The sequence below is a fragment of the Ciona robusta genome, chromosome 2 (genome assembly GCF_009617815.1).
Source record: "Ciona robusta chromosome 2, ASM961781v2".
In the NCBI taxonomy this organism is placed as follows: domain Eukaryota; kingdom Metazoa; phylum Chordata; class Ascidiacea; order Phlebobranchia; family Cionidae; genus Ciona; species Ciona robusta.
The window spans coordinates 1,419,461-1,442,528 of record NC_143236.1 but is presented as its reverse complement, the minus strand read 5'-3'; the positions used below and the strand labels follow the sequence as shown (position 1 = coordinate 1,442,528).

At 38.3% G+C, this 23,068-nt stretch overlaps 4 protein-coding genes across 5 annotated transcripts; 3 read left to right on the top strand and 1 right to left on the bottom strand.

The window, feature by feature from the left end:
* Positions 1–1,249: 1,249 nt before the first annotated feature.
* Positions 1,250–3,909, bottom strand: LOC149739607 (UBX domain-containing protein 1-like). 2 transcript variants are annotated; one of them, XM_089872952.1, is made up of 7 exons: positions 3,729–3,909; positions 3,060–3,199; positions 2,651–2,744; positions 2,322–2,441; positions 1,923–2,166; positions 1,609–1,792; positions 1,250–1,549 (listed from the first exon to the last, which is right to left on the bottom strand). In XM_089872952.1, exons 1-7 carry the CDS (start codon positions 3,776–3,778, stop codon positions 1,503–1,505), a joined length of 879 nt encoding a protein of 292 aa, XP_089729078.1. In that variant the 5' UTR covers positions 3,779–3,909; the 3' UTR covers positions 1,250–1,502. The 2 variants fall into 2 exon arrangements, with proteins under 2 accessions (XP_089729078.1, XP_089729079.1); XM_089872953.1 differs by lacking the exon at positions 3,729–3,909 and adding an exon at positions 3,325–3,631.
* A 135-nt stretch (positions 3,910–4,044) lies between these two features.
* LOC149739606 (ubiquitin recognition factor in ER-associated degradation protein 1-like) lies at positions 4,045–5,595 on the top strand. Its single transcript, XM_089872951.1, has one exon. The coding sequence runs from the start codon at positions 4,257–4,259 to the stop codon at positions 5,202–5,204; it is 948 nt and encodes a 315-aa protein (XP_089729077.1). The 5' UTR covers positions 4,045–4,256; the 3' UTR covers positions 5,205–5,595.
* A 6-nt stretch (positions 5,596–5,601) lies between these two features.
* On the top strand, positions 5,602–8,232 carry LOC149739605 (vesicle transport protein USE1-like). The gene is made up of 8 exons (XM_089872956.1): positions 5,602–5,792; positions 5,875–5,927; positions 6,026–6,104; positions 6,176–6,263; positions 6,563–6,630; positions 6,851–6,897; positions 7,179–7,314; positions 7,840–8,232. The coding sequence occupies exons 1-8, from the start codon at positions 5,688–5,690 to the stop codon at positions 8,020–8,022; spliced, it is 759 nt and encodes a 252-aa protein (XP_089729082.1). The 5' UTR covers positions 5,602–5,687; the 3' UTR covers positions 8,023–8,232.
* A 2,430-nt stretch (positions 8,233–10,662) lies between these two features.
* Positions 10,663–21,777, top strand: LOC149739604 (protein Wnt-4-like). Its single transcript, XM_089872950.1, has 6 exons — positions 10,663–11,968; positions 15,578–15,766; positions 16,080–16,153; positions 20,309–20,448; positions 20,528–20,665; positions 20,988–21,777. Exons 1-6 carry the CDS (start codon positions 11,877–11,879, stop codon positions 21,444–21,446), a joined length of 1,092 nt encoding a protein of 363 aa, XP_089729076.1. The 5' UTR covers positions 10,663–11,876; the 3' UTR covers positions 21,447–21,777.
* Positions 21,778–23,068: the final 1,291 nt, after the last annotated feature.

Below are 23,068 nucleotides of genomic sequence, written 5' to 3'. Positions count from 1 at the left end.
AATTAATCGCTCATCGTGCGGTTTTAAATCTGAAAATTCAGTCTAAAAATTATAAATATATATTATGATTTGATTTCAATCAAGAGAATAAAGAATAAATGCTAGAATTGAGAATTAAGATAAGTGCGGAAAATAATAACCCTATCAGCAACAACAACAACAACGCCAAGAACAACTGTTCGACGAAAAAGGATCTATATGGTCACTAACGTGCTCAATAACGTGCCCAATAACGTGCCCAAAAAGCCAAGAACAACTGTTATAGGGGAAAATAGGATCTATATGACCACTACCGTGCTCAAAAACAGGAGATCAAAATCTAGTTAGTAAGCACGTCTTAAACTAATTAGTATAGTAATAATTGACACTTTTACCACAACGCATGATTTTACGTGCTTTACAAACCGACTTCCAGCTAACACATTTTAACCTCGCAACCCTACATTCTTATAAAGTCTACGCCACTTCTGTCATATTTCAAATAAACCTTTTGGAGAGAATTTTGAATGCTTATTAAAATCAGACCAGTGCAATACAATTGATTTGTAACGAAAAAAACACAGGCTTGACAAAGAATACTTTACACTGTTTAAAAGTTTTTGTATATTAGCTTATTGCCCATTGTTTACTCAACTGCACACCTACATCAGTATTGTGGATACTATAAAAAAAATATAATGAAGCATTGTGTGAAATGCAGTTCTATGCATTATATCTGTCTCGTCTACATTCATAAAAGTTGGCATAGGTGTCAATTCAGCAATCGGCCGGCGCCGTGGCAAAAAAAACGCACCTACCTGTAACCCAGAGGTAATAGATTGAAGGTCCCTCACTGCTACCATTATGGGCCTATGTGTCCAGCCCTTGAGCAAGTCACTTAACAGCAATTGCTTCAACCTAGTGGTCTATAATGGGTTGTCCAAATCATCAGACACCCATAAGAAAAGGGATAAAAAACACACAAAAAAGATAATAACCCACGGAACCTATCACCTTTAAATTAAAAAAAGTTAATTTTTTTTTGTTGTAAAATTAGGAACCTCCTTCTAAAAATAGTAAAGAAATTATATTATTGTAGTTTAAAACCAATCTTACGCGTTCCTGCCATGTGAGTTATTATTTAAATCAGTCAGGGTATGTTTTTATCGAGAGCGTAATGTTTTATACGCATCTATTTTCTAAGCAAAAACTTGCCGACCCGCTCTTTTAAAATTCCTGGATACACCCCTGACCACCAGTCAAGTGAAAGTAAGTGCTTCCTGTATTAAAAACATTTAATGGGGAAGCCACACATAACTTGTAAACATCCAATTAAGTTTAATAAATTTTTCGAAACACATTTATAGTAAGTTTAGTACTGTCTAATATTAAAAAAAATCTCTTATATTCTGTAGTTTAATTCACAAGTAACATAGCTTTTTCAATTAAAAAGAAAATCTCCTTATTATATATTGAAGTAACATATGTGTAGCTGAACTTTGTACAAAATGTGATAAAGTTTATTATTGAACTTTATTAACCACAGTTAACACAGCTGATGGCGCCAAATCTGAATAAAACAAGATAAACTTAGAAACTGAGTGCAATCTATTAATATAAACAACTTACCAAGACTTTCAAGGGACATGTTCATTTCTTCCTCAGTAAAACGTTTCTTTGGGAATGCTGTTATTAACATGAAAGGAGTAACATCCCCATCTTTCCGGTTTAATTCAATGTATAACTTTACAGCAGACAATTGTTCTTTTGCCGAGAATTTTTCCACAAGAGTACCTCCATTAGGTAGACGTATCTTAACAAATTGGCAACAATGTTATTTCAGCTGCGTAGATTTTAAATAAAGTTAAAAGTAAAAACTTTATTATTTGTTTCATAAAAAAATTCTTAACACAAGTTTGTCACAAATTTTTAACACAAATTACCTGTAACCTTGCGTGAGTGTGTTCCTTTTTGATATGAGTTACAGAAGTGGCAGTAGTGGCTGTATTTGATGCAGACACACCAGGTGATGCTTGCATTCTTTCCTGTTTCTCCTTTTCTTCTCGAGCCAGCTTCTCAGCGCGATCCATCGCAATTTGCTCCTTTACTCGCTGTCGTGCAATCATGTCTTCTCTTTTCTCTCTTTTTCTTGCTTCGGCTTGTTTTTGTGCTTCTTTCCATTGTATGCTATGATACATATGTTACATAGTACATACAATTTTACAAACTATACCTTTAAGGGCCTCAACGGAATTAAATATAATAGAAAACCAATGTTTAATAGACAAACTACTGAAAATGACATTAATTTAAATGCAAATATAAAAAAATAAAACACCGACTCTGCTTTAATTTTGCTGATATCTTGACCACTTTTCCGACGCTGAATTTCAGCTTCAATTTGTCGTTTCTTCTCTTCAGCTTCAGTCTCCTGCCTACGCTGCTTTATTTTCTCTTGAATTCTAATCAGAAGTGAGTAAAATAAGTTAACACCATATAAAATCAAAACATTCAATTTACATAAGTAATACTCCACTGTACAGATTATGGATCGCCAACAATTATCAATCTATGACTTGAGACAAAGTAGCAGTTTAGATAGAACAGTTATTTGAAATTAACATAGAAAAGAAGCTTCTGTTGTTATAAAAATATAAAACATTAAGATTACTGTTTCAATCTTTCCTCCCTTTCTTCTTCCGTTAAAACTGGTTTAGCTTCAGCAACATCTCCTTGACTTGAGGGCTGTGTGTCCAAGGAAGTACCTGGGTTTGTTAAAATTTATTAGCTTATAAAACAAGAATGTTGCAGCCATCTGTAGGGAAAAGGGGTTATACATTTTATACTGTAAATATTAATAAAACAGTTTGTTTAAAACTTGATGAAAAAAACTATGGATCTCATAAGTCTTAATTATAATAAGCCTAAAATACAAGTCCTTACAGACAAATTTTACAGTGGATTAATATAAACTATATGCCAACCAGTGCAGCCACTAGTTAAACTGTGTCTTTTCAATGTCACTTGAAATTTCGTTCAAATCAAAATAGTATATTGTCTATGATGCTGATTATTATTACTTGACTCGTTTTCTGATGTAAGAGTGCGGCCCTGAGGAGGTTGATACGGTTCATCGATGTCAGGATCTTCATTATGCTCCAACAACCACTCCATTGCTGCTTGAACTCCACGATCTCCCATTTTTAACCAAGCCTTTTCCCTGGAATATGTTATTGTACGGAATACAGATGAGTTATAGGTAAAATAAGAAAATTGGGATTATGTAAAAAAGGTGGCATTTTGTTTTTTTGCGAACGAAAGCGTGGAAGATTGGTAATAATATACCTGTACAAATTCTGATCTCCACATGTTTCTTATGTCTCCTTAATACCAGCTGTACAATTTTGTACAGCTGGTATTTATAATAAAACAAGCTGTGTCAAAATATTCTTCACACAGGCCATCATGAATAAAACTAATGTTAATTTATTTTCTTAGGTAATGGAATGTGTATTTCTATGTTACAGATTTAGCAATTGGTCAGAGGTTGGGGGTTTTATTTGCAGAAACACAGTACCACAAAAAAGCAAACAAGAAGTAAAAAACAAAGCAGGTTTCGTTGTTTTGTGCCACCGCATTTATACACACGTTACAACTCCTGTACTTTCACCACAAAAATTGCCCCCAACCCCCCGTAAGGTTTATTGTTAAAACATTTACACAAAACATTTTCTAAGCATGTTACTTACGCTCTGTTTCGTAAGAAACCCATTTCCACAAGTGTTTCGACTCCTGACATTGTTTATATTGGTCAGATATGTTAAAAAACACCTACTTGTATTTTTCTCACGGCCTTTGGGGGCTTACAAAACAAAACATACGTACATATGGTTGATAAAATTCCCTAAAGCGCAAATAACCTATCTACATAGAAACAACACTTTTATTGTTTTAAGAGAAAATCAAGTCATGGCGAAGGGAAGTTATATATTCGTAGTAACTACAAAGAAGACATTACAGAGGTTTCTATATAAGGCTTTTAATATTACCATTGCTATTGTTTATATTATAATCTATTAAAAACGACCGTGTGCCTTTTGTAGATTTTTGTACATAATACGTGTGACTGTGAGGAATTTTCCATTGTTTAATAATTGACGTGGCCGTAAGTCCGATTGACTTAAAACTTTATCTTTTCTTGTTGTGTCGTTTTTAGATAAATTATACAATAGCTGTTAAATAATTAAGCACCTAAGTTAAATAAAGGTATAACTACTATGTTGCAAGACTTTCTAAATGAGTTTAACATGGGGGCCAGACGGCCAAATACCTTCAGTAATGGCTACAGATGTTACTCCAGCAGCTTTGGGGCACTGTCAGATCAAAAAAGTAAAGATATACAAAAAGGGGGTAAGATTATTATGCCGCCTTCAGCTCTTGATCAACTGAGTCGGTTAAATATCTCTTATCCAATGTTGTTTAAGCTTACCAACTCACCCAAGGGTAGATCAACTCATTGTGGTGTGCTCGAGTTTGTTGCAGAAGAGGGAGTCATTTATCTTCCTTATTGGATGATGCAGAACTTACTCCTTGGAGAAGGAGATCTTGTTCAGCTGGAAAATTGCACTTTACCAGTCGCCACATACGCTCGCTTTCAACCACAATCCACTGACTTTCATGATATTTCCAATCCAAAAGCTGTACTGGAAAATGCACTTCGTAACTTTGCTTGTTTGACTAAATCGGACATGATTGCGATCCAGTACAATAGTCGACAGTATGAACTTTGTGTGCAGGAGGTTCGGCCCCAGAATGCTGTTTGCATCATTGAGTGTGATATCAGTTTGGAGTTTGATGCTCCCGTTGGTTATGAGCCACCAGTACCAAAGCCAAAACAGGTGGAGTCTGATATGATAGTTGGGACACCAGATATGAAAAAAGCAATAGAGGAGTACATGAAAGAGACAAGTGGCTTCTCTGCATTTGAAGGAACTGGGAATCGCTTGGATGGGAAGAAGAAAAGGACGAGGCAGAAGAAAGTTGAGATTGATGTGAGCAACATCGAACGTGGTGTTCCAAATTATAAGTGGAAGTTCGGACAATTGACTTTTATTCGTAATAATGAACCAAAAAAGCAAACAGCTGACACTGATACGTCAAATGATTTTGCAGTCTTTAGTGGCACCGGACAAAAGATAAGAAAAAAGAAAAGCAAAAACAATTAAATATTTTAAATATATATGTACTGAATAAATCCTGAAAGTTCTATAATTTATATATTCACCCTTCTGCATGTATGGAATAAACAGTAGGTGTGCAATCTACACACTTAACCATGTTAACATGGGTATATTAAGGTTAAAAACAACGTACTTTAATGTATCTAAATACATAGCGGTTAGTTAGTTTCCAATTCATTTTTAAATGTACAAATTCTGTGTTTTGTTGCAATATTGCCTATATGTTTGTGTTTCAACAGTTGCTTATATCTTATGGCTGGTTCTAAGTGGTTATCTTCATAGTTTGTTAACTCTCTTAGTTTCCTAAAATTGACATAATGTCACAGTTTTATTTACAACTACTCTGGTTTCTTATTTCCTGTATTAAAATTTACAGGTTACCATATTTGTCTTCAAGTTTTTTACTGTCATTGTAGAACACCAGTATTAAGGGTAGATTTAACATGCAAATATAGTTACCTGCCCACCATGCCTGCACTGAGAAGCAAGACTGAGATCAACTTGATTCGTTTGCTCGCCCGATGCGAAGTAAAAGCTGCTGAGAATGTGAAAGGTGACTGGAGGTTGAAACAGGTACAGTTAATATTGTTAAAAAAATTATTTATCAAAATTGCTTCAATAGATTAATGTGTCATGTTTTGTTTTATTGTTGCAGTATGTGGAGTGCCTGGAAACTTACCTGGAAGATCTACAAAAGGAAACACAAAGGTAAAAATATGCAATTCTATGCCCAGTGCACACCATACAGCTTGTTTTACTAATGCTAAGCATGCTTTAAAACTGACTTTTTTGTTCCTCAAATAAAGAAAACCAAGTGAAGAAACGTTAAAAGAATACAGCAAAAAAATAGCTTTTCTGAAGGATTTTCTGAGCACCAAGACCTTAGTAAGATATAAATTGCAGCGATTAAATTTTAGAAATAACTTTATACAATACCTGATTCCACTTGCGTTTAGTCTACTGCTGCAGAAAAAGCATTCGCCAACCAAATGCTGATTCCATCGGACAAACAAACAATACCAAGTCTTGTAGCTTCTCCAACTGGTAAATATTATGTTCATGTAGTTGTTAATTACCCACAAGCATGTCTGTTCTCTGTTGTACAATTATAAGTGCCATTGTTGACAATTTGTTATAAAAATATCTTGAAATATAAACTGTAACGTTGTAATATATAACAGGGTGGGGGAAGATGGAACACCTTTAGCCCAGAATACCCAAATATCCTGATCATGTTTTAAAAATTAACAATGGTCTATGGGAGTCGTGAGGATACGATTTGATAAATATTTTAAAAAAAATTTCCACCCTACTATATTCTTTATCCTGTTTTTGTAAAACAGGTAAACAGATCAAGCAAAATGCAGCAATTCAATATCGCTCTCAAATGAAAAAAGAACTCTTCAGCAAGGTAATATGTGGTGATGTTAGTGTGTAAGATTCATAACGAGTGATATAAATTAATAAGATGACAAACATACTTCTGAACTGCGACTAAACATGACTAGACAAACATACTTCTAAACTAAGACTGAACACTTTCCAAGTATAAAGGTTGGCCGTGTGTTTTAGCTAATATCAAAAACTTACAATAAAGAATATATATTACTAAACAAACCATGCCATTTCAGAGTGATGATAGTACAAATTCAGATCAGAACAACCTTCGAAAGAGAAAGTAAGATATTGAAGCTTCAAAGTAGTTTTCCTAATATTGTAACTAAATATTTAGTGGGATGGGGGAAGACGGGACACCTTTAATAACGTTCCACGGGAGTGGTAAGGATACGGTTTTATAATTCTTTGAATGTTCTTTGTTTACTTTCAAATAAGATGGGAAAATAGAATGAAAAGGTGTCCCATCTTTCCTCACCCCTCTATATACACTGGTTCTACAGTTCCTCAAAAGTTTAATAAAAATTTGTATTGCAAGTAACTCGACTTTTTTTTTTTTCCTAGGATAAGAAACGTAGATGAAGAGTTGAAACACCATGAGCAGGTTCATGAAAACATAGCAGAAGAAATAATTTCACTCACAAGGAACCTACGGCATAACATTACTGTGTCAGGAAACATCATTAGAGAAGATACAAAGGTATTTGCCATGTGTGACAGGTGTCTGTTATATAATATCACTGTTTGTTGCTCAAGTGATTTTGTAATTTTTAAACAAAATTAAAAATGTTAGGGCTGTGGTAAAGTGGTTAGCTTCTGTAAACCAGAGGTAATGGATTCAAGCCTCGTCGCTGCTACCATTATAGACGTATTTGTCCTTAGTCAAGACACTTAACGGCAGTTTTTCAAACCAGTGGTCACTGATGGGTTGTCCAAATTATCAGCCATACATAAAAAAATAAAAAGTATCAAAAAAATAATCACCCACAAAGTAACATACATGGCAACTCGTAAGCTGGCTTGAGGTGTATGAACACCCGTGTTATAACAACTGTCCTTTTCGGGCTATGCGCGGATAAAGTAAGTTACATTCATTCAAAATTGAAAGGTTGAAGCAATATATTGTTTAACATAAACAAAACTTGATTTGTTTGAACAATAAAGATTTGTTTGAATATAAAAACATAGTTTGAACAAATATACATAAGCAATGTTTTTTCTACAGGTGATGCAACAATCGGCAAAGAATGCTGACTCTAATATTAGTCAACTACAACACGAGTCCAGTCGTCTGGAAGCTCACCTGCGCAAGGGCACCAACTGGTGGCTGTGGATATCACTCGCAATTGTTTGCGCCACTTTCTTTACGATGATCGTTTTTATTCGTTTTTTTCCAAAACCTAGATAAATGCTGGTGTAAGAGGAAGCGATGGATGTTCATCTTTGTTTGTACAGTGAAGGTTTTTACAAAATGCAATTCAAGCTCTGGTTTTGTGCAATAAAAGTTCTCTATTTAGATACCAACACTCTTTGCGTGGATCTATGTTTTGTATTGGTTTATTTGGTTATCTGATATTGGTGGGTTCGCTATGACGAATAAAATGTGAAAGAAGATGAACTAAGTGTTTTGTATTATACAATCCTGCCTGGGACCCCAGTGCATTCTTCGCGACTGTTTTTTTTTTCAACTCACACGCGTTATTATTTGTTTTTCAACACCATCCGGTGTACTGGCTCTTTGATCCTGTGTGTTGTTTATGTTTTTCTTTTGGACGTGGGAAGTTTTCAAACTGCCGAGTTTGCTGAAATCCGAATTTCCTGCTGTTGTTGTGGGTTGTAACACGGGTCGCTTTCTGCGTGGAGAGTTATTATGTCTCATGTCGATTTCTTGTCTTTGATGCCACAGCCGATCGGCAATGAATAGACAGCAACTATGCGACCAAAGTAAGAGTGCAAATCACTCCAGCATTTTGCCCGAATGACAGGCACGGATGATGAATTGTAAAACCATCTCGCGAGAGATATTTTTCAGCTTTAAGACCATACGTCATCCACAAACGACGCAATGAACAATGGTTAGCTTTTAGTTTCCGTTCAAGATTGAAAGCACCCCTAAGGTATAAAGTAAGTGCTTTGTCGTCAGTTCGATTGAAACAACAACTATAACCTAACGTCGTTTTGGGTCGTGATTAATACCACTGTGTTATGCAAACCGACATATTCACTACGACAGTTACGAAACCTACCAACAATGTCGCCTTGTTCGTTTACATAGGTCACCCTTTCCTACAATTGACGTAGAAGCAAGCACGGGACATGGGTCGTGGGTTCTGTGGCAGGAATCCAGTGTCATTCGTGACTGACTTTCTACTAAATCGTGGGAAAATCCGTTCGCGGTTTATTGTTGTGGTACATTATGCTACAGACAAAGACCACAGAAGAGCGTTGATTTTTTAAAGTGGTCAGAATTCCAGCACCCAAATGGAAGATTTTCAGAATGGGCTTCGATGTTTTAAAGCCAGCTAAAATATACGTCAGAAAGTTTGCCATTCTTCGCCGCTATTGTACATTAGTAATTCACCATGCAACCGCAGCAGCAAGCAAGACGTCACTAGGGCACTTACAAGCATCATAACCCTTCCATAGCGTGAACTGCACATGTCAAGTGAAAGGTCCACGCCAATCATAGCACGCGACCCAAGTCGCAACCCGTGACGTCACAATTGCTAGTTCGCGCGCCGTCTTTTGTCGCTCGTCGTCTCCTAATGTATTCCAAAACCACATAATCGGTTTCAATATTACGTCAACGTCGGCGGACTACAATACGCAGCATTTGTTCCAAGTGAGTCGGGATCTTCTCATTCATCCACCGTGCTTCCCATTACGGCATTTCCATACCTTGAACGTGCTTGTTTAACTGAATACCTTGGGGTCAATTTTCCAACTATATTTCAGCTCTATTGTCTATCCATTATGGCACCTGGTCGATCCGTACGTCCCGGTGTTCACATGCTGTTACGCGCTCATTATTGAGGATATACTTAATCCTCGGCAGACGTACGTTACAGTCGACGCAAGGCGTCTACAATTGGCGTGAATTAATAACGAGATCTCAAGTTCGTGACGATTTAGGCTTACATAAGCTTCGGAAACATGGTTTATAGATCAAAAACGTGACCATCCAGTGTAACCCGTTAAACCGCTAGTGTTTGTCTCGACAACCAAATATAGACATGATTATAAGCTTCTTACGTCTTCACAGACAAAAATATTTTTAACACAAATAAAATGTCTACAACGGGGACATCTGGCGGCGATGATTAACATGATTAATAAAACACATGTAGCGCTTTGGCGCTCTGATATCGCCCTTTCAGAAAGGCAGTGTACGAGTCATTTCTCTGATTGGTATACACAAAGTAAACTCATCGTTACGATCACAAACTGCCGTAAAAAAACAAATATTATATACAGTCATTTTCAGCACATGCTTCTCCAAAGCTATCATGACTTAAGTTTTACAACCAAATGTACAAAGAGACCAAATAACGCGAGTTACTTGTAAAACATACAAATTACACATAATCTCACACTGAGCATTCTATTACAACATTGACACTGAAAAGTTCATTTGTATTAAGCAAATAGTCAAATCGACTCCCTTAAGCTACCAATGGCTTTCAATTGTGTTCTGAAATTAGCAACACGAAATTCAAACGCCGTCATTCAACTGTTTAAACAAAGGCGAAAAATGCCCGGCGAATGTAAAAATGGCGAAGAAAAAATATTAACCTCATAAAGTCTGTTCCGCCAAGACGTTTGTAGGATATTTAATGGGGTCGCAAAAAGCCAAGACTGTCTGTTCGACCAGCGGGGCTCCGGGAGCAGCGCCTATATAGATCGAATAATGTTCGCCGGAATAGTTTTGTATGGATATTATTTTTCGATAAAGTTTTGAATTTGCAGTTTATAGTCTCTTTTCGCCAATGTTATACTAACTATAGTCACAAACTTATAAACTGAGACTCACGGTCAGAGCTATATAGGTAGATAACTGTTTAGACTTGAAAAGCAAAGGAATTTAGACGACCGACAACAGACTATTGTCCTATCAGAGCAATGCAGTTAAGCTCGCTTATAATTTGTTTTATTTGATCGATGTCAGAGCGTAGGTTGACTCGCAATTTATACGAGTTACTTTAGCAAATAGATTGAGGCTATTAATCCTGTATATTAAAATTATGCACTTAATGGATCCAACAGTCGCTTTTATCAAGTACGCTGTCATATTCAAGGTAGGGTTCACGAGTTAGGGTAGACAGAACAGACAGGACATACATGACTAATATTTTTTTCTAAAGTGAGCTCGGTGCATGGTTGGTTAACTGGCGATATACTTTTTGGCTTGTTTTGAAAGGTTCCTAAATAGCATATTTTATACTTCATGTATAAATTCCGTTGACCCAAATGAGTACCAAGGGTGCTTCCCAAGTCTGCTATGCGGTTTTATTTAAAGTGTTTACCGTTGCCGGAATTTTCTAGTATAAGCTATACAGATACATGTGCTCGCCATGAGAAAACGCGTGTACCACTATTTAACCAAATAGTTCGTGCATGGATATGAGGAAACGGCAAAGTTGCTATGTACCCGCTATTAACAATCAGCTATATCACCGGCTACCGTACAAACCAATGTGTTTTGATTAACTCGCGAAGTAAGCGGCTGTTGTGTGAGTATGTCAGCAAGGTATTAATTTTCGTTCGCATTTTTCACTGATACAAATTTTACGTTGAATTATTTTCTAAATTAAACGGTAAATAATATGATAGTATTTTCACGACGGGGGAATTCGCATATTATTTAAATTATGTAGTTAAATTTAAATAAATCCATGTTAATCTTTTATCCAATTTGAGATTTGTAAGTTAAAAACTACCAGCGACTAGACAGAGCGTAAAAAATCTGCGAAAATTTACCAGCCGCTGCGGTATACGTTAATGTCACCAGTTTCGCTTCCCGTATTTACAGCTGGCCGAGATTCGACGAAGAGACGATAGATGCTTGCGGCATGCATGGGGGGGGAAGCTAGCTGCAGAAAAAGTTCCCATCGTTTTAAAATGCAGGCGTCGCCAATATTACAGTTTTTTTGTTTATGTATAGTCATATAGTTTAATTAATGCAGATATTTATTGCAGTTAAGGTTTTTAATTTCCTTTCGAAATATATGATTTTGGATTGCTGTATTTAATTAAAGTTCGAATATGAGGTTTTCAAGACGTCCAAGAGTCAGCAGCGTGCTTACCGCATATTTTATGTGGAGTTGGAGTGCTCTACTGGCCAGCGCCGCGTGGTGGTAAGTTACCTATATTGTAAACGTGTTAATCATTGTATCACATTGCTGTGGTCAGTAATTTGTATAGTATGTTTACAATGCAATTTACATCACCCTTATTATCGCTTGTTAGTTCAACAGTAAATGAAGCAGTCTCATCAGTTATAAGGAATTGAATAGGCAATAAATAACCCGTATACATCGCTTTGTCGGGGGCAAACCACTACAAAAACTTATAACTGAGTAAAATGAATGGCCTGCCAATCTTCGGGGTATATTTAACATTTTCCAACCATTTAGCTTTACGCGTTTCGTGAGAGTCCAATTCGCGATGCATTTTTCCGAGCCGCAAACACGCCGCATTCTTTCTCATAACCAGGATCAAAAGTCAGAGACTCGATCTGGTTTCCCATTGTATTTCCGTTGCTCCTTATAACGTGGTCAGCACTAAGAGTTCAAAGGCGAAAAACGCGGGCAAACGTCGGGTCGCGTTGCTGCTGGACAGACGATATGACTCTATGTCTTGTTCTTTGGACCCCGAAAGTATGGGAAGGCACGTACTGGTCTCGGCCAGCTGTCCCCACCTCCCAGGCGGTCATTAGCGGCGTCTAATCTCGGTCGTACGCTCCCAAATACGGTGGTCGCCCGGCCTAATCGAGTTAAGGGTTTGGGATGCTTGTTTACTAGTAAACCATTGCCCCGTGTGGCGGGGTTAATAAGCGAGGGTAGAACATCTTCAACATGTGCAATTAGACTAATGGCATCCCGTCTGAAGAACCGTTTAGCCAACGCTCTTTATATTTAGTTTTTATACAGTTTCAAATGTTTCTAGTAAAACGGGTAATGCTAGATTCTGATCAGCGTGGTCGCACAGACGAGGATCGCGAACATAAAGTCCTACTGTCAACACGTTTGCACATTCTAAGATCCAGATTTGGTGCCGCAGAGTTGCGCCTCATTACCGCAAACTCCACCTCTCTACGCCGGCGATAGAAAAACAAGTGGCCGGATTTCAGGCCGTCTTTCGCCGCCTCGTCACACCGTCGTGTCTCGGCCTCGCTCATACGCGAAGTATGCGCGGCACGTTAAACGGTTCTTATCATCACCTCTCAAATCCGCTTAAGCGACCAAACACAACCACCCCCAACCGTATGTAAGTGTAAGCTGTCCCATTGCGTTGGACTAAATTTCTTAGCAACAACTCGTTTTTACCGACAAAGAGCCCTGGTAATTTCGAAATTTTGGTTTGCAGATCGTAGTTAAACTGAACAAAGCTTTTATAAGGTGAATATATTATTCTATTAAAACGTCCATCTTGCTACACCGGTCATTCAACTCGTAAACGTGAGGGCAGCGGTGTCAGAATTCCGTTTCGGCCGACGACAGCACCTCCTTTTAGCGTCATTTTATAGTTTTAACTGTAAAATTTTAGAGTTTCGCAGAGGTTAAAAACGTATCTTATACGTGGGTGTGCTTTTAGGGTATCATAATGTGTTTAACCAAGACATCATATCCTGCCAAGTGTTTGCTGTACCGAGTCCACTGTCTGGCAACTTTACGAGTCGATAAAATTGTGGCGAAATCCTTCTTGGAATAGAGATAACCAAACTGAGGGGTGTGATGCGTTTCCCTAGACAAGGTTCCGTGCAAGGAAACATCCAAGTCCTAATTCGTAATTTGTGCCGAGAATACTGAACCATGACGTCATAATCGATCGCGACCGCTTTTGATGCGTTTACATAAATTGTGACGTAGATTGATCATCTGGCCATGTTCAAGAACGGCATCAAAAACGTCATTCGCGTTGCTATGGTAACGGCACACAAACTCTCAATCTCTGACGTCATTATACGAAAAGGATGTCCGTCATAGAGAGCACTGACCGGCAATCCATCACCCCAAAGTGACGCCATCGCCTTAAATACACTTCATGCCCCTAAAAATGAATCACCGAGGTAGTTTCGTTTGATGGATCTTTATAGCACGTGATGTAATTACTATAACGAAAAATTATATCAAAAACTAAGAAAACGTCGCTTCTTTGGTTTATTTGAGAAATATTTGAGAAACAGATAAACATATTTCGTTATGGAATTTAGCTACGGCTGTCACAAGGTAATAATTCGAGCCCCCGTCGTTGTTGAAGGTGTTCTTACGCGCATTTTATACAACCGCCATAAATAAGACCACCAGCAACCACACTGCGACACAGCGCCTCGTGATGTGGGAAATCGAATCAAGTTTTATTGCACGAGATAAACAACGATGAAACGCTTTGAGTTTTACGTCTCTTTGTGGCAACTGGCAGACGTACAAACTGTCTCATCAACGAATACTCATAACCTTAGATTATAATTGTAATATGATTTTGTATTTTTCCGTGCTGCGCTGCCCAGGAAAAATAAAACATTTGCATATTAAATTTGCTATTAAGGCAATAAACAAGTGGGAATATATATGTCATATTAAAAACATTCCTATAATTTGCTAGACCTATGTTGGTGACATTGGTCGTTTGCAGTGAGCGATTAGAAATTGTTTTTTTTTTCTCATAAAAAATGAATCGCATTTGAATTCCTGTGGTTTGTAATTTCCCAGCTGGTCTAAAACGACAACTGAGTTACGTCAGCAAAAATAGGAGCAAGACCCGGCGAGTGTCGTTAATTGGCGGCGTTTGCTTTGAGCCAGCCGCGAGATGAAACATTTTGTGGTCGCCGCGACACTGCTGGGTACACTCGCGCTGCTTGTAATTTGCTGAATCGATCGCGCATAGTGACAGGAGATACATTCGCCTTATTTATCCGGCAGCGATTTACACCCGTTAAGATCAAACGGCTTCGAGCTACAAAGGCGGAAACGAAGAGTGAATTTATGAACACCGGACTGACTCAGACCGAGAAAAACCAACTGTATACGCACGCTACTATTTCATTGTTTGCCGTAGAGTAAAAATACACACATAGGCAATTGAATCTTCAACTTGTATATATAGTTGCAAACGCAGGTTGCCTATTATACCAGAACCAAATCGACGCGCGGTATTTAAACGGAATGGTTTAGGCAGTGCTAGCTGACAATGCCCTGAAATTTAGCATTATAGATTGGATGGTGCAAGACAATGTTACATTCAACCAACACAAACTTTTGTTGTATATAAATATTACTATAGACTGTCCTTAAAATGTGAACGTGTAAGTGACGCAATCATTATGAAAGTTTCGCGAGAGATAACTTTTGCACCTTTTTTGAAGGACGTATAAATAAAGAACTCATCCTACCATAATGCATATACGTTCCGTGTTGGGGTATACGCATTACCGATGTACACTTACCATTAAATCGTATAAATCTGTTACAAATAAATCTATGTGTAAAGGGGACTGTAGGCGTTTGCAATGTAAAATATATAGTAGGGTGGGGGAAGATGGGACACCTTTAGCACATAATATCCAGATATTCTGATTGTGTTTTAAACAATCAACAGCGGTCTATGAGAGTCATGAGGACATAGTTTCATATTTCTTTGAATATTCTTTGTTCACTACTAAATGGGACGAGAAAATAGAGTTAAAAATGTCCCATCTTTCCCCATCCTACTGTATGTTTACTTAGCAATGATCTGTTTCTCAGGCTGTTAACGGTACCCCCAATGACGGAAAGGTACGAGAACACGAGCGCAAGAGGTGCAAAAGTTTATTGCGATTCGTTGCGCTACCTCAAGCCATACCAGTACCAACGCTGTTTACGCCAACCAACACTCATGGCAGTAATTAGTGATGGAATAAAATCGGGAATCAGGGAATGCCAGTACCAATTCAGGTGAGCCATGGTGTACAAAAATGCTTTTGTAAGTGTGGTATCTGATGAGTGAACCCATACTCGTGCTTAAAACACTATAACATAACATAACATGTGCTTTTATTTTATTCTATGTGGGTGAGGTTTATGAAATTTGGGCCAGATTTTGCCCATTATAACCCAACACCCTTGTATGCCCGAAAGTGACATTCTCGCGGTCGTGAAGTCCTTAAACATGTGCTTGCTCTAAACCTAAATAAACTACCAATAAGTGTTTCAACGTTTCATTTTCTCTTAACCATTAGTTAAGTAATTTATCAAAATCTACTTGTAGAAACAGCAAATGGAATTGTTCCACCTATCCTGGACCGCCAGGAAGACACGCCTTTCATCCGATTCTCAAAGCACGTATGTATGTTTATGTGTTTTATTCATCTGTAGAGAATAAAGTGGTTTCAACATTTCAAACCGTGGTCGAAACGCCAACAAATACTTTGCGCTTGAACGTTGATTAAATGTTTTATGGCACGCGAACTCATGCTTGTTGAAAGTTGTCTAGGGGTGACGGGTACACCCAACCACCAACAAAGGCTTAGGATGTGTGGTAGCAGGTAACGGTAAGATTAATAGCATTTCATGAAGCTGCAACTCCTGAAGTTCTAAAGCTCACACCTATTTGAAATATGACACATTACAAAAACCAAGTGCTCCAGTGACCGAGTAATTTCAGGAGAAAGGCTCTATGCTGGCACGCATACATATCTTTGCGTGCTCTTCTGGAAGTCGACTAATTAACATAGCTGTAGCAGACGGTATGAGATGCGTTTCCAGCCTTGCCTGATTAATGACATAAGTGCATCCACAAAGAACGATAATTTTTACGGAATGTCAACACAGACCAAACGGGAACCGTGGGATCAAAAACAAACATTTTGTGGTCTGATTAAAGTCTTCGCTTATTACAAATTGTTATGACCGATGTCCCGTTACCATAAAAAAGCAGATTATATTAGGCGAGCGTTTGAACATTCATGACTTTAGGTTTGAACAGTTCCGTGACGCAAGAATGTTTTGGCACTAGAGACCCCATGTTTACAAACTGTGAATAAAGCTCACAGGTCCGTTTCCTGCACTTGAACGTCTCACCTGCGCCCCAATATTCGCCGTGTAAGTTCCCAACTCGTTACAGTATCGTTTTGCAGGATAACACTCGAATTCAAGGGTTTGTCAATGCCACTAGACTAGAAACATTACACCAATCAAACTGTCGGCTGACGTTTAAACGCGTGACAGTGCCTAAAACGCTTACCTTGTGTAGCTGAAAATTAATATCTTATGGTAGCAGTTGCTTATATATTAGATATTGTACTAGATTAACTGTGGCGTAAAAACCGCGCGTTACTTTCTCACGATAATGATCAATTTTGCATTGGCGTGTCGCCCATTGTTCACTTTGCTAGTCTAACAGTACAGACCCCAAATTTGGCGGCCAAAAATAAAAGGCGTTTCCTAATTTGGATCGCATGGTTGACATTATGGTTTAAATAAACGAAAATTAGACCTGATTTCAAGCGTGAACGTTGGCAAGAACTTGATTTCTACGCCTAGTGGAACGCCTTTAATTAACTGCTCTTGTAAACAGTAGCGGTCTAACCCTGGCAAGCAGATATGTGTATATATTTTGCGGCATCGGCAGTCTAACCGACCCTCATTAGATTCTAATCAGCGGTAACTTCACACGTTAAAGGAAAAGTAGCGCAACCTGTGGTTTTTATTTTGCCCGAAATTAATTGTGACCCACGACCTCTAATGTAAGCCGCAACCCACTACAAACCCCTAAACCGCATCTTTGGTGACGGGTCACAGCTTTATCTTCCGAGTCACTACCGCTCCGTGAAAAACAATTCCATGGATTGCTTATGGCTGGTACTACTGCTGCCCACATCGGTATTTTCCGCTTTTCGAATTAAAATTGTTTAAACCGGCTCTTCACGGTTAAGGTTTGTGCACAATATTTATATTTTTCCCAACGGCTGTTTTCGACAGTATTAGTTCAAGCTGACAAGCAATTTTGAAATGTAAAACACAGCATTTTTTTGTCTTTTTATTCTTAGCAAATGGGAACAAAATATGTAAACCGTGTTTTTATTGTTTCGTTTTAAATGCGGCCGTAATAAACCGCGCACTTGACGTGACTTTTCGTTTATCGGGATCGACCAGATTTTGAGGTGTACGTTCACCAGTACAGCACAAACTTTCCCTGAAAACCTCCTCCTTCCCTCCTAACCCCTCCCACGTTTCATTGTTTCGTCACACGGAAGCCGACTACGTCACAATGAACCGTAATACAATTACAGCGTTTGCTCACTGTGGGTTTTGGAAAGGCCGGCGTGAGGAACCTTACGTAAATATCGTACGTCGGGACGCACAAAGATTACTGACTCGTTCGCTGACGCCTTGATGTAATCAATCTTTGGCGTATAATCACATACTGGTAATAAGGAGCACCGACTTACTTTATTCCGAGAGTAATTGTCAGATTGCGGTAACTCCACAGCTTTTTTTCTAAAAATATCACAAAACATCAATGTTTAAGTTGCGGTGTGTTAAAAATATCTTGCCTTTATAAACTACATGGAATACAACGATTTTTGTCAGGCGGTGTGCCAGCGCCTTTTATTCCCACCCATGCACTTTCCTATTAGCTCCATCAATCTTCAGGCTTACTTGAGGCTGATGCGGGTTTAGCCTTTCACTGGTCAGGGTTCTCGCGTATAATACATCCTCAATCCAGACCACTTGCAAAGAGCCGCAATGGTGAGCAAATAATTCCGCTGTCAGGCGCGACACGCGAGCGGGTGGCCGCGCAATCAATCACGAGCGAATCCATCGCTCTTTCGATCTCGATTTCATTGTGGCGAGCTGCCAACTTGCGTCCGGCCTCGCCTTTGAACGCACGTTCACTTGCAGTGCGGATTAATCCTTGTAAACAATACAGCCACGCGAACGGAATATCTGAGTTGATCTGACTACATTCACCAGCGATATAGTAACGTGATAACGTTATGTCCACACAAGGCAAGGGGTATGAAATTCGTTTAAGATCGTGGTTATTTTTGCAAAACCCACGAGTTTTCCAAAAAACAGGCCAGTCGTGTTACCCTGCTCTGGTTTGAAAGAGAGAATGGCCAGCGCAAAAAATGGCGCTCGATTAAAAACTGTCAACAAAAGTACTTTGATTTGGTCTCTTTGAAATGGCGGCTATCGTCCCAAAAATCTGAAACCTTAACGGCCTCTAAGGGTCAGGGGGCAGATCGATCCAGCGACGTGAAGACAGACGGGTATTTAACAAAGCTTGCCTTTATCGGCAAGGTTTTGTGTTGCGCAAAATATAGTAACAATAAAAATGCAAACCTTTGAAAATATAATTCCGTTTACATACGCTCAATGAAGACTGGTAAACGCATATATAAGGAGGTTTACGTTTTATAAAACATTAAACTAAAAACTGACTTGGTATAAAACATTAAAATAAGGATTTTTACATGGCAACACTTAAAGTTAATGGAATCGCCTTTGACTTCCCAGCAGGTGCCAAAAGTCAAGTCCCGAGTAAGGGTTAACGCTTTTCGCATTCTTTGGTTAAACACAATATAATGCATTTCCGTGCCTTTTGTAGTGCAAGCAAAAGTTTCGTATTTCATATAAGAAGCTTTAGATTTACCGCTTTCACTTTTCTCAAGACATTGCCTTTTTAGAACGCACGCTATATAGATTGATATTATGTGTGATCGGATCAGTACATATTCCTGGATATGACTGTATTTGGTATAATTGTTTGGTCAGTTAACGGTTCATTTATACATTATATACAATCATTTAAAAGCCCATGGACCGCAGCCAGCAGTGCTAGTGACAATGTGCAAACTTGGTACGGCAGCTGAAAGAGTACAGATATTATATGAAACATTTACTAATTTCCCACCATGTACTTTTACTCGTTGCAAAACCATATGATCTTGATAATATTTATATTTAAACGCAATATAAGAGTGATATCTTTGGAATTCAAAATAAGGAATGTTAAGGTTGTGGTTTGACTCGGGTAGAATTTAAAGTTCACCTCGCAGGTCGTTATAACTATGTCGTTGTTAGGGTGCGCGCAGTCACACTGGACTGAAGAGAGAATTAAACTTATAAGCCCGACTTCCACTTATTTTCCCACCTGCCCGAAAAACGTAGGAATTCACCCGTAGAATGACGTGTATTTTAGAAGCGCCAATACCGCTCGTGCGCATGCGGTAATCCACCTGGCTGCTTGGAATAACTCCTACTTGGACGTGGTTATACCGCCAGGGTCAAGTACATAACACACTTGTTACGGCTCATCGATTATATCCGGATTAAAACCACAGACTCGAGTGGTCAAATCAACGCGATTAGATTTCTCTTTTGGTTAAAAATACTGACGCATAAAAACTTTGTATCCCACTTGTATAGATTCCATTCTATAAAATCACAATTATGTAAATACCCTTTATCCTAATTGCTTGTATTCTTCAGGTGGAAGAGAAAAAGCGTTCGTTTATGCAATCCTTTCAGCAGCTGTGTCTTACGAAATAACAAGAGCCTGCAGTAACGGTGCAATGCTATCCGAATGTGGATGTGCGAAGATTAATCCACACGACAGAAAACGCGGCGGGGTACATTTGTTGTTTTTAATTTAACTCAACCTAAACTACACTCACACAGAAAATTTAAATGTCATTTTATTGGATGTAGAACTTTGTATGGGGAGGTTGCTCCGATGACGTCAAGATTGGAGATGAGATTTCTAGATCCTTCCTGGATGGCGACATAGTCACGGCCAAGTCCATGAAGAAGCAACTGCGAAAACACAACAGCGAAGCTGGCCGAATGGTAAACGGTTCATATATAAGTTGTTTAAGTTGATTTTGTTTGGGGTTTGTACAGTTTGGGCTGCAAGAATCTAACTCCGCTACGACACCATGCGGTTGTTTAACCACAACTTTCATGGACTTTATTCGTATGCCAAAGCCAGTCACACAAATGTTATAAACATGACTTTAAAACACTTGAGTTACGTGGTATTTTATCTAGTCTGCTCTTTTATTATTTTGCTATAATAACCGCGTTTGTTAGACTTCGGCTTTGTTTTAGCTGTACAAATAAGGTAAACGAGAAACATGTCGAGATTATGCTTACCTAATGTGTTTTCTAGGTTGTCACTAGCAACATGAGAAAGGTATGCAAATGCCACGGCATCACTGGATCGTGCGCACAAACTGTTTGTTGGAGGTCGATGCCGACTTTGAGGTTCATCAGTCACAGAATAAAACAACGTTTCGACGGCTCCGTACAGGCGAGAATTCGAAAGGGAATTCTGCGCCCAAGAAACAAAAAGCACAAGAACCCGACCGCTCTTGACCTCGTCTATGCTAAACCTAGTCAAACCAACTTTTGCGAACCGAATTTGAAGCGCGGCTCTTACGGCACCAGAGGCCGCGTATGCAACGAGTCCAGCATTGCTAACGATCACTGCGGCATCATGTGTTGTGATAGAGGCTATCATGTCGAGACCTTTATGAGGCCTTACGGGTGCAACTGCGTGTTTGAGTGGTGCTGTCAGGTGAAATGTCAAGAATGTAGGGAACGTGTCACTCTTTCGTATTGCTCTTAACGTCAAGTTCTTTTCATCATAAGTTATGTTTTGAAAGATCACCACACACGACTCAGTGGTGACAAGGTTCGAGGTGTCAACGTCGACAAAGATTCACAAGCAAGATTCTATTAACATATTCAAGTATATTACGAGCCCCGAATGTCAATGCACATATAACTGTTGAAACAGTGTCGTATATTGCTGTAAACAATTGTACTTGCGCCATCTTTCTTCTGATAGCCATTTTTGCATTTCTTGATTTTATAGTTCCACTGCTTCTTATATGTTTGTCTATAGATATGCATCAACAGTATTTATGTTCGTAGTAAAATGTGTTATGTTCCCTGTCTTTGGCGTTTGTGAGAAATTGTGTATGAGAGGCACATACCAAGTTGATTACTTCCGGCGATAAAATTGCTTCGCAAACAGCGACCGCTTACTTCGGCTACACGACTGATTAGGTTTTTAAGTTCACCCGCAGAATTTCCAATCGAAGAAGTAATTACGCACATATCAAACTTTACTCATGTGGACTCAAAGTTTGAGCATTCTACAAAGTTATGATGGTTTGTAATGGTTTTTATGATGTTGTTGGGCACGTTAGTGTTATCATTTTTATTGCGTTGAACGGTTCAATTGATAATGGATTTGTAATCAAAAATTGGCAATAACTTAGAATGCAGCATATACATTTTTTGCATTGCTACACTTTAGTTTAAACAAGCCACTTCTTTAAAATCAGTATTTTAACGTTGAATTACCACTGATGTATAAATAATTGAATTAAAAACAAAACTATCAATTATGTCGCTACAAATCTACAAAACTACGAAGCGGGGTAAGGTGTGACAACAACGGTGGGGTGAGGGGAACTTATTTCATCCCAAATTTAAGCCATTTATACCCCTGCAGATATTTTTGCATGAACATATCTAATTTTTTTAACAGAAGCTAAAACGAATTTATAAGAAAAAATCAAACTGTAAAAAATATTACAGCATATTTTATTTAACTTTATAGGCATACTGGACTGGTGATTCAAAATCGCAAACTACAAAATTTCGGCAGTTGTAAAATGATTCATAGAGCGTTTAAAACGATCATATCTTTATAATGTTTTTATTCAATTATTGGAAAATGATGTATTTATTCAAGACCAAATTTTAATTATTAACAACACTAATAGCCTTTACCGCGCCCTTTGTTGTGCCGTGAAAATACTGTCGAACAATATGTAACATTTGTTATCAATACATATAGCTTAGTAAAACAAGATTTTAAAAAGGTGGGCTATCCTATTATACCAACCCCGTCACATCTTGCCCTATACACTAAAATATGTTCAGAAGTGCCAATGAATAAAATGTTTACATTTCAAACCGCATAATTAGTGAATAATTAGTATAATCTCAAAGTTCGTAGGAAAAGTAAACTTTCACACATCAGAAACCCGTTAGCAACACAGTAACTGTTTCCATGGATTTGTTTACAGGTATAAATAAAAAAGGGTACAATATTAAGCTTCAAGATAGTATATACTGACGATAAAGACCACTAGACTACAGATCTCACTGCAGTCTAGAAATAAGGTTTATATTGTCTGTCAACTGTGCGTTAGGTGGTTAATCTAAACCACGAAC